Source organism: Heteronotia binoei, chromosome 2, assembly GCF_032191835.1.
Source record: "Heteronotia binoei isolate CCM8104 ecotype False Entrance Well chromosome 2, APGP_CSIRO_Hbin_v1, whole genome shotgun sequence".
Classification (NCBI taxonomy): domain Eukaryota; kingdom Metazoa; phylum Chordata; class Lepidosauria; order Squamata; family Gekkonidae; genus Heteronotia; species Heteronotia binoei.
In genome coordinates this window covers 180,681,412-180,693,456 of record NC_083224.1, presented here as the reverse complement: position 1 = coordinate 180,693,456, position 12,045 = coordinate 180,681,412, and the positions used below count along the sequence as shown (strand labels likewise).

Below are 12,045 nucleotides of genomic sequence, written 5' to 3'. Positions count from 1 at the left end.
GGAGAGGGGAGGAACGTCTGCTGAGCACTTCATTATTCCCTATGTGGAGATCGATTCTCATAGGGTATAATGGGGAATTGATCTGGAGGTTTTGGGGGCTCTGGGGGAGCTGTTTTTTGAGGTAGAGGCACCAGATTTATGAGAAGATTTACAAATACATTATCTAGTGCCTCTCCCCAAAGTACCCCCCAAGTTTCAAAACGATTGGACCAGGGAATCCAATTCTATGAGCCCCAAAAGAAGGTGCCCCTATCCTTCATTATTTCCTATGGAAGGAAGACATTTAAAAAGGTGTGCTGTCCCTTTAAATGTGATGGCCAGAACTCCCTTGGAGTTCAATTATGCTTGTCACACCCTTGTTCCTGGCTCCGCCCCCAATGTCTCCTGGCTCCACCCCCAAAGTCTCTTGGCTCCACCCCCAAGTCCCCAGATATTTCTGGGGACTTTGGGGGTGGAGCCAGGAGATTTTGGGGGTGGAGTCAGGAGCAAGGCAAGCATAACTGAACTCCAAAGAGAGGTTTTGGCCATCATATTTAAAGGGACCACACACCTTTTAAATGCCTTCTCTCCATTGGAAATAATGAAGGATAGGGGCACCTTCTTTTGGAGCTCATAGAACTGGACCCCCTGGTCCAATCATTTTGAAACTTGGAGAGTATTTTGGGGAGAGGCACTAGATGCTATTCTGAAAATATGGTGCCTCTACCGCAGCCCCTCCAGAGCCCAAGTTACCCATTGATCAATTCTCCATTATACCCTATGGGAATAGGTCTCCATAGGAAATAATGGAGTGCCCAGCAGACATTTCCCTCCCTCCTCCAACTTTCTGTTGACCCTGAAGTGGGGGGATGGCCTCCAAACCAGGGGATCTCCTGCCCCCACCTGGGGATTGGCAACCCTAGGTAGAGCACAGGCAGGGCAAGGGTTCTACCCACCTCCTCATGTGTCCTTTCCCCCCTCACGCCTTTCTTTCTGCACAAACGGAGAAGGCCAGGGTTTAAGCTGCTGCAGCATCTTGTTCTACCCAGAGATCAATCAGACAAACACCAAAAAAATAACAGCAATGAGAATTGGGAGGGCCAGGATTTTGAACAAAACAGAGAGCGGGAAAGAGTTCTGAGAACTGTGTACAGCTCTGGTCTTCGTGGCCTTCAGGGTTCGGTCCCACTGTGTTAGGATGGCGTTCCTGGCCCCATCCCACTTCCCGGGCCCTGTCAAGCGGAACTGGTATGGGCTGCAGGGGCCAAAATAAACTTGCACCGCCAGTTTGGGGTCTGTCAGGAAGAGGAGTGGAATGTTGGGCTTGACGCCGATCACAGAGGCGAGTTCGTCCATATAGACAATGTAATCGAGCTGCAGGGAATCGCACTGGCCGTACCTTAAAGAAAAGGAGGAAGATGTTTTAGCAGACAAACTTCTCAACCAGACATGGAAGAGGCTCCGAATCTGGGTCTCCTTTTGGGAAAGTATGTGTTGAGAAAATACACATCTACCCCAGGAGTATCTTTAGCATAGAAATGTGCATTTTCGCAAATTCAATGACACCCCCCTACGCACGCACACACACACTGCAGCCAGGTTGAAGGGAAGCCGAATCTTCCACTAAAGGGCAGAAAATGAAGGTCAAAATGACAAATTAACAACACTCTACAGGCCAATCTATTCTCCCACCAACCTTTTGAAATGCATGGCTATCCCCAACAGAAAAGCTCTTTTTAGTCGCTACAATGCTAGCATTCAAACTGTGTATACACTGAGATCATGCAACCTGTAATCCTCCCAATATATGCAGTCACCATTTTGTGCAACTAGGACAATACATGTATTCAGGGCTTTTTTTGTAGCAGGAACTTATTTGCATATTAGGCCACACACCCCTGATGTAGCCAATCCACCAAGAGCTTTCAGGGCTCTTATTTCAGGGCCTACTGTAAGTTCCAGGAGGATTGGCTACATCAGAGGTGTGTGGCCTAATATGCAAAGGCGTTCCTGCTACAAAAAAAAAGCCCTATATGTATTGTCCCAACTCTGGTACATGTGAATGTGGACTCATGACAATGCTGGGCTTGTGTCTCATTCACACCCATGGCAACCACTCATACCAGGAAGATTGGGGGTGCCATGATCTCTGCTTATGCATAGTTGGATTGCCAAAAGTGTAATGACTGAATGGGGCCTTTGTGAATTAGGATCAAAACAGGCAAGACCCTAAATCGGTCACTTCCCATTTTCTTTCCAAGCTGAAACACAGCTGCACAAGACCTCTTTTTGGATTAGAGCTGGACTGGAAAGAGAATCCTGTCACAGCTCAGCCAATTTCGTTCCATTCCGCAGGGCCTGTAAAACCGAGTTGTTCCACTGGATGGCGACAGAAAGTACAGTGGCCTTTCAGGTTCTTTCCCTCCTCCTTTATCCTCTCCTGTTTAATATCTTTCCCTGTGGCTAGAATACGGATTGCATGCCCTCCATCCATCTGTACTGTGGGATTAACATGCGGCGCCATCTAATAGATTAATTGCTGAATAGGGTTCAATCTTAACTGCATTGTATTTATTTTGTTATGTAATGTATATTACTTGTTGTAAGCTGCCCAGAGTCCTGCTTGCAGAAAATGGAGCAGGGATAGAAATCAAATAAACTAATCTCAACCACCTCTCATTTTCAAGGGGGAAAAAAAAGCAAAAGCCAAGTTCCCAATCCTTGGTTGATCAAATTTAATATTCCCTACAGCATATGGCTACAGCTTTCCGGGGCCTCTGGTAAAGGTCTTCTGTATTATTTACTGCTTTTAAACTTGGAGATGTCAGGGACTATACATTTTGGTATCTAGCCAAGTGCATGGTTTAGGCTTAACAATGACCACAAAACTCCCCACACATGTGCACCTCCAGAAAGCAGGTGGGACAACAGCTTGATGGGGAGGGCAATTATCAGGTTCAAGGACAGAGTCAAAATTCTTGCTGTATCAAGGTGGGAGCATAATGTGAACGTAGAAAGCTAGCTTTGGTAAGAGATGCTAAGAACATGTCACTCAAGAAGGTTATTCATGTAACATACCTATGAAGGGCATGCAACAAAAGGCCTCCAGGGTCTTTTGCAACTGGCTTAAGGCTGCCTCAGTTCAACCAGCTTATCTACCTCCATGTGTTTCAGGTTGTAGAGCCATAATACCCTCTTGCTAGGGCCCCCTAAGAATTGAAAGAGGGGCCGTAGGAATGACTAGGGAATTCAAAGACACTGTGTGGGAAATCCGCAGCAGTTAAACTAGTTGAGATCTGAGAGATCTGATGTGCCTGGGGCACCTGAAATGAAGTTGTCCATGAAGATTTCCAAGAACTTTTGCATAACCAGTAGACCTATATAGTCGAGTTGCTTTTATTTGTTTGTTTCCTTTTCATCTGCAAAGGCAGCTGTCTCAATCGCATCAAGAACATTTGATTAATAAAGTTGTTTACTGATATGGGGGCATGTTGGGGGTTCTATTACAAATCTGTTATTAAAAGTGGGGACCTGCAACAAAATGTTGCATAATGTGTTGTAGTTGGCTTCACAAGGAATTGCCTGGGAATTACAATCACTTTGTTTATGTGAGGTGAGATTTCAAAGATTGCCATACTGGGTACTGCAGTTAGAAGCTGAAGAGAATATTTTTAAAGGACAGTGGAGCTTGCAGCTACAGAGATTGGGGTGAGAGCGATCCTTCTCTCCTACTTGCAAGGCTTTGGAGCTGTAGGCTCAGATGTCCTTTTAAAACTTCCCCGGTCATACTTCAGGAAAAATGGCATCAGAGATAGGCAAGTGGCAGTGAGGAATCCTACCCAATCCCAACTCCAGTTCTGCTTTAACTTCCTGCCCTCTTCCCCCACCCATTATCTCTCTCTGTCTCTCTCTGTGTACCCTTCTCACTTTCAGCCAATCAGACTTTCTGGAGCTTCTGGTGGAGGGGAAGTAGTTAGAAGCCTCCCCTCTAAGAGGACAGTGGAGCCTGCAGCAAAAGAGGTAGACGTGAGAAGCTCAAATATCCTTTTAAAATGTTCTGCTATTTAGCCATTCATACTGCAGGAGGAATCCTCCCCAATCCCAATTCCACTTCTGCGTTTGCTTCCTTCCCTCCTTCCCCACTCCTTATCTCTGTCTCTCTCACTCCAGCTATCAGCAAGTCTATTTCTCACTGTTGATGTGGCAGGTCCTCCCCTTAAAACATACCATTTGAGCTTCTTCCCCATTGTCTCATCAATGTCTTCCATCATGCGGCTCTCCGAAGGCACCTTATATAACCCTGCAGAAGGAGGAAAATGTGGTCATTATAATGCCCTATGAGATCCATACCAGTTCTCCCATGGATTTACACACTCACAAACAGAGGGGGGTATACACTGTTTTCTTCAGCATGCAGAGACTGGATCTCCTTTGTGTTTTCAGGTACTGAAGAGAGGCAAGCTTTGCCCCGATACTCCATATAAACTACCATATGCATCTTTTTGGACTACAATGGTATATTTCAGTCAGATTGCAAATGCAGCACCAAAGGTGGCAAATGGGGCCTAGAGAGGCCCAGACAGACACATTTGCTACAGAAACATGATTTGGTGACTCCTGCTTATGGAAAACATGCACTGTGGGATTGGCTGGACTACATATGTAGGATTTACAGTGTTAAAGCTAGGAGCTGGGGAAACTAGGTTCAAATCCCTATTCTGTCATGAAGCTTGCTTAGACCAACCACTTGCCCTGTGTACACTCAGGCTTGCTTAGACCAACCACTTGCCCTGTGTACACTCAGGTTTGATCCAGATTCTGCGAGCAGTCAATCCGCCTCCCACAGATCCGCATCACCTGAATTGATTCGGCTTTTTAAAAATTGCTTTGCTTCTCTCCAAATGAAAGTGTTATCTGTGGATTTTTACTTTTGTATTTGTGTTGTTTAACATGCTTCTGGGCTATATTTTTCTTTAAAAACTAGTGTTTTGTGATTCTTTAGGTTGTGTGCTAGATGTGGTGCCTCTGCAACATTCCCCTTAAGCTCAATATGTTTAACAAAACGAACTTTGTCTTAGTTTAAAAGTGACAATTGTTTTCACTCATCGAAAACCTCTACAGATTCTTTCATCCTGTTGAAGATGGGGCCGTATCATGAGTGATCCCCATACAAATTAAAATTAGAAGTTACATTTCCATGGAACAAACACTGAGATGTAAATAAACACAACAATCTTACATGTAAATGCAAATTATGGAGGTTTGGAGAGGAGTTTGGAAATCTGAAGGAAAAGTTCTACAATTAAGATTTCGATCTGGATCTGGAGAAAGCTCCTGACCAAAACAAAATTTGAGAACCGTGGGGCAACAGCAGAGTGAAAGTGCAGTCGGTACACTTTCACACAAAGCAAATGTAGAAGAAACCGTGAGGCAAGATAGAACTGAAGGCGGCATGGAATGTAGAAGGTAGCTTGGGAATGCACACAAAGAAAGGATCAAATGGCTAGTGTAGAAAGGGCCATTCTCAGCCTCACTCATTGTGCTGTTGTTAGGATAAAATGGGAGAGAAAAGAACCTTATATGCTGTCCTCAGCTCCTTATCTACTAGACTGGTTTTTAATTTAATGTTTTAATGTTTTATTGTTCTATAATGTAATTCTAATGTTTTATTTATTATGGTGTGTTTTTATGGATTGCTGTTAGCCGCCCTGAGCCTGCCAAGGTGGGGGAGGGCGGGATATAAATGAAATTAATAAATAAATAAATAAATCAGAGGAAAGAAGGGATAAATATTTAGTAGATAGATAAACATAAGGGGTGTCTTGTCCCATTGGAAGATGGGTGCCAGACTTCATCCCTCTGCTGCTTCCAACCAGTTACCTATTAGAGCTCAGAATCCACCTGAGAATGTTCAGCTATACTTAAGGTTCCCAGGTCCGACTCAAGAAATATCTGGAGACTGGAGGTGGATCCAGGAAACTTTGGAGGTGGAGCCAGGAGCAAGGGTGTGACAATAATGATTGAACTCCGAAGGGAGTTCTGGCCATCACATGAATGCCTTTTAAATGCCTTCCCTCCATTTGGAAATAATGAAGGATAGGGGCACCTTCTTTGGGGGCTTATAGAATTGGACTCCCTGGTCCAATCCTTTTGAAACTTGGGAGGTGTTTTGAAGAGAGGCACCAGAGCTGAAAATTTGGTGCCTCTACCTCAAAAAACAGCTACTCCAGAGCCCCAAATACCCACAGATCAATTCTCTATTATTGATCTGCTTTCCATTGCTTTCCATAGGGAATAATGGAGCACCCAGCAGACATCCCCCCCCCCTCTTTCTAATAACCCTGAAGCGGGGGGAGAGCCTCCAAACTGGGTATCCCCTGCCCCAACTGGGGATTGGCAACCCTACTGCATTGGTTTTCGGGATCATTTTCTCAACCCAAACCAGATCACTTCTCATGAATTGATCTTAGTGCTCTAAGCTTAGTACACTATGCTACATTTCCCTTCCCATTGAGAAAACAGACTTCTCATTCAGAATTATACCAAGATAGGCAGCAGTCAGAATTTTGGCACGAATAGGGTTCCCCCTCCCTTTCTCCTTAGGATTTATGAGGAATATATTAGTATTATGTGGCATTTATGTGGTATTTATCAGGATTTATGAGGTATGCAGCCATTTTCTAAACTCTGATATTGATGTTACACAATCATGAAAATAACTGGTTTCTTCACTTATGAAGTGACAAGATGATCATCTGAAAAGTTGTTAAGTCTTAGGAAGGATTGGAAGCAAGTCTTGAGCCCAGGGAAATTATTATATAGTTCTTCCATATTGATGTGTATTAAATTATTATGGATTTGTAATCTGATTATTATGGTTCTATCTGATTTTTTACATATTGATTTGTATTTGACCATTATGGTTTTTGTAATTTTGTATATATCCCTATTCTGTCATAAAGCTTGCTGGGACCAGGCATTCCCAGCCTCACCCACTTCACGGGTATGTACACACACACACAAACACACACTTCTGTATGCGGTATATATAATTACAAAAATCTCTCTCTCTACACATACACACACAATAATTTGTTATTGATCATTATGGCTGCTGTATATTGACATTTGGAATGGAATATCAACTATTTATATGCTAGAATATGTGGTCATTTTGTTTAGCCCCGTCCCCCCCTCCGTTATACAGGTTTCTTCATAGGGCAGTGCAGAAGCATAAGCAGGACCAGGAGGAAGAAGATGAAGATGACAACAATGAAGACGACAACGAAGACGACGAAGATGATGAAGACAAAGAAGAAGGAGGAGGAGGTGGTAGATTTGTACCCCGCCCTTCTCTCTGAATCAGTCTCAGAGCGGCTTACAATCTCCTTTTGGTCTCTGTGTCCGGCAGCAATGTGCTCCATCTTCAATATCTCACCCAAGGAAAAAGGGAAGGTTTTGGGGACACCAGCCAGCTACCCCAGAACTTTGCAGCTATCCTAAAACCTTGCAGCCCTTTCCCCCTTTCTTGCAGTTAATCCTATAAAGCCTGAGCTGGTCTAGTGATTTAAGGTTGTGGCTGGACAAAAGCAAAAGGGATTTTGGCCTCAGGGTCCTGGAGCTGGGAGGAACATCTGCAGACACACACAGAGAGGATCAGCCTTGCATTTGGAAGCCTTTTGAATCCTTCTTCTCTTACTTCTTTGCTTAGTTCTCCAACATGGTGGCCGTAGTGCCTTTCCTGATGCCCACTAAGCATTTTAGAAAGGGGACAGGGCTTCTGACTGGTCATTGTAGATCTGATTGGCTGTGCAAATTTTGAAGGAACTGATTAGGCAGCAGCTGCCACCACAGCCTAAGAATCTTTGCTGTATGCTCTGTGCATGCAACACAATATGTTCAAATTAAAAGGCATACTGCCAAAAAGAGCTTCTGCCTGAACTGTTAAAGAGTTACTATCAGAGTTAGGCATGATCCCCCTGAGATTTTGTGGTTGGCTCCACCAGCTGTGGCAGCCATTTTGTGGTTGGCTCCATCTCTTGTGGCAGCCATTTTGTGATTGTGCCACCCTCCAGTGTCAGAACTCCACAGGCTCAAAAGGATTGGGTGAGATTGGAACTAGGGACCCAGTTATTTGCCTCTATGCTTCACTAACCCTTAAAGACACTTATGGCCCAGCGACTCTGGAGGTCCACAGTTGGGATAACTGCTCCCAAAGACTGAACCAAGCCAATCACTGCCATGGTTGGTTTCTCCAGCCGAGGGGGGAGGATGCTCTTGTACAAGGTGACCATGTTGTCTCTGCACTTGAGGATGGACTCGTCATCCATGAATGGGTAGTCGAAGCTGTAGCCTGTCGCAAAGATGATATAATCAAGGCCTTCCTGCACAGTCCCATCCTGGAATATGGCAGAGGTTTCTGTAAACGCCTTCACACCGGGCTTAATCACAACAGCTCCACATGTGATGCGGCTTGGGAGTTCGTCGTTGAACACAGGCTCCTTGCGCAGTGTTCTAAGAAAAGACAGAACAGAAGAACTTTTTCCCAACTGCAGGCAGGTTAGGAACCACATGTCATTCTGTCCCTGGAGAATTATCAGAGCCATGCCGAATATTCGTTGAATTCAGTTTTCACAGCCAAAGGGGACATTTAGGGTTGCAAAATGTTTTCCAACAGAGCAGCACTCTCTAAGGGGAAAAAACCTTCCTTTTTTCTGTGAAAGTAGGGTCCTTTACTTGCTCTTGGCAAGACTTCTTGGCAAAACAGATTCTAGGGGACCATACATGCCAGATGTCAAGCCAATGTAGTATAAAATAATTATGATGTAGTATAACATAATTATGGCAAACTGGAGTTTATTCCAAAGGCAGACTCTGAGATTTACCCATCCCTAACTGGAAATGGGGAAGTGAAGTGATAGGGTACGGCCCAGTCTCATCAGATGTTGGAAGCTAAGCAGGGTCAGCACAGAGATCACCAAGGAAGACTCTGTAATGGAAGTGTAAGGAAAGCCCCCTACTTTTCATACATATGAACACTGTGATCACCAGTATGGTTGCCAGGGTGCCTGGAGTTTTGACTCTCACACATCTGCTCTAAGAAGTGGACTTTGCTTACAGTTTCTAAGGCTTATGTGGACACTATAAGCCTCCGCTTTGCAGCAGCATTCTACATCTGGAAGGGTGTTAGCCAGAACTACAGAAGTGCTTCCAGCTAAAAGAAGCCATGCCACCATGAACTGTACAAGCAAACAGTTTCCAGCCTGTCTCCATGAACCAAAGGCTAGCACCACCAGAATCCATCTTGCTTTCCTGACTTCATATCCAACTGCTGCTTCAACTTTTGCATAAGGCAATCAAGCTTATCCAGGCATGGATCCTGCCAGACCACTCAAGCCTTTGTTTAACGAAACCCAGGACAAAGACTAGGTGCCAGGAAGAAGATAGAAAAAGAGGAAGGCCATCTTCTACATGAGCCAAGTCTGTTGTCTAATCCGGGTGATACCTAGGTCAATATTTGACTCTCTATTGTCACCTTTTCAGATAAGCCCATCTAATCTTAAGTGTTCCCCATCCAGTAATCACTTCTATTCTGTCATTTTGGAGCCTGCCCCCACGGCCTGTTTCAATCTGAAAGTTCTTTCAGGTACACAGGACCCAGGCAAGTTCATTGGTCAAAAGCAGGTACCCAATGGGGCACCACCAAGGGACTTGCTATTGGCTCTGCAATAGTCCTGCCTTCCTGGTCATTGCAGAGCCTCCCCTTTCTCCTCCCTCCTCCCTCCCATCCCTTGAGGGCTCAAGGGAGTCCTTATAACTTCTGACCCAACTCCACTCATGTGTGCTTCTAGCAGTATCACACCTTCCACTGTCTAGATCCATCCCCAATTCTGGCCACAGTTTTGGGTCCATTTCCCCCGTCCTCTTTTGTCGCCATTGGAGCCTTCCTTGGAGGTAAATATTACCCTGTATGTGAACCCTTTATGTTCCCCTATCAATCTATCTATATTTCCTAGGACTGTGTGTGTGTGTGTATGATTGTATGTGTATTTTTATCTTGTATGGAAGACTATATTTTTCTTAATAAATTACAATTGATTTCACTAAATTAGAGTCCCAATTATTTAAGCATCACTTTTCTGGATGTGTATTCTTGTATACATTGGTAAAAGATTCCTAGTGAGCCAGGTGCCCACCTGATTAATTCCCCAACCTCGTTTTTAGGGCATTTAGGCTTACAGAAGGCAATGGCCAACTACCTCTACTTCTCACTTGCTTTGAAAATCTCTTGCGGGGGTCACCATAAGTCAGTTGTGATGACATCATACACATACATAACTAGAAACAGTATGCAGAAACTCAGTTCTGACAAAATGTGTGAAGGAATTATATGTACTCATCCATCCATCCATCCATCCTCCATCTATCTATCCATCCTCCATCTATCTACCCATCTACCTACCTATCTATCATCCATCTCTCCATCCACACATCCACCCATCTATCTATCATCCATAGAGCTTTTTTCTGGAGGAACGCGGTGGAACAGAGTCCAGGAACTTCTTTGTGAAAACAAAATTATAAAAAAAAAAAATGTTTAAAAGTTCATGAGGGGCACCCATGTATTTCTACTTTATTTTCCTCTTGAGCGGTCTGGCACCTCTTTTTCCATCCTTCCATCCCTCCCTCTCCCTCTGTCTCCTCCCCACCCAATCAGGAAGCCTAGACATCAGTAAGCTAGGGAACGACAAACAGCTGACTTCACTCTGGGAAAATGTTTTGTCCTCCAATAGATGGGCTGGTCTTGAATCACATGGGTTGGTTTTGAATCACACACATTCTCTGATTGTCCTTTGACTTCCATTTCTTCCTACAAACGTACAGTGCCTTATGGAAGAGAGGTCTAGCATTATTGTCCCAACTCGCCTGCCCGGAAGACTATCCTTCAACATGTCACAATTGAAACGTTTTTTCTGGAAACAGCCCTCAAGAATCAAAAGCAAGTATGTCTCAGACTGCTCTCAGGCTGCAATTTCAGCTATCTTGGCCAGTTGAGATGGGCCAGTTCAGTCACAGGACACAACTTCTAAGTTATGCTTCCTCACTAGGTTTGGGCTAAACGCATCTTTAAAAAACTGTTTCCATAAAGACCAGCCATTCACTGGTAATCCCAGTGTTTGCGCAAAAGTGAATGGTGCGCACAAATCAAAACTCACTTTGGAAAAGTATCTGAAGTATTTAACACCCCTGTCACTCCTGGTACTTGCGAGGGAGCTGATTGTTTATATCTTTCCCAAACAGCTTGGAGAAGTCCCTGCTTTCAAGATAACAGCATTCTGAACATTTCTGCAGCTGAAGCCAAATAGCTGCTCCCATCAAAACTCTTGGCAAGAATATCCGTAGCCTGTTTCTGATCCACTACCTAATAGGAGTGGCCCTTGAAGGCTGGAAGTTGACAAAAGTCTTTTTTTCAGACCATTGAGAGAGAGAGATACCATGTCCTGTAATGTATACATTCTTTCCCACCTCTTCCCATCATTGTCTCTGCTCAGTGGAACTGATGAGCTTTTGTTCTACCTCAGAAGATATTAATTGGGACAACAGAGATTCACTTCTTTCGCTCGCTTGTGGGCACAACTTTCTCAGGAATAATGATAACACTGTCAAGCAGGAACTCCTTTGCATATTAGGCCACACACCCTGATGTAGCCAATCCTCCAATAGCTTATAGGAGTATAGGCCTACTGTAAGCTCCAGGAGGATTGGCTACATTAGGGGGTGTGGCCTAATATGCAAAGGAGTTCCTGGTAAAAAGAGAAGCCCTGCGCTCCACCACTGTGGTGCCTCCAAGCCTGGTGGCTTTGGATACCTGTGTTTCCTGGGGCCCTCATCAAAATGGCCCAGGCTAGCCCAATCTTGTCAGATCTCAGAAGCCAAGCAGGGTCAACCATGGCTAGTATTTTGGATGGGAGACCTCCAAGGAGCACCAAGGTCATGACATGGAGGCAGGCAATGGCAAACCATCTCTTGCCTTGTTACTCCCATGGGGTTGCCATAAGTCAGCTG

General features: G+C 44.5%; 1 protein-coding gene across 1 annotated transcript in view; it reads right to left on the bottom strand.

Moving 5' to 3' along the window:
• Positions 1-996: 996 nt before the first annotated feature.
• LOC132567018 (flavin-containing monooxygenase 3-like) overlaps positions 997-12,045 on the bottom strand; it is a 28,604-nt gene continuing 17,555 nt past the window's right edge. The window contains exons 6-8 of the mRNA XM_060232599.1: positions 8,135-8,493; positions 4,207-4,279; positions 997-1,378 (exon numbers count right to left, since the gene is read on the bottom strand). Of these exons, the coding sequence (XP_060088582.1) occupies positions 1,036-1,378; positions 4,207-4,279; positions 8,135-8,493 (775 nt within the window). The 3' untranslated portion in view covers positions 997-1,035. The remainder of the gene's footprint in view (positions 1,379-4,206; positions 4,280-8,134; positions 8,494-12,045) is intronic.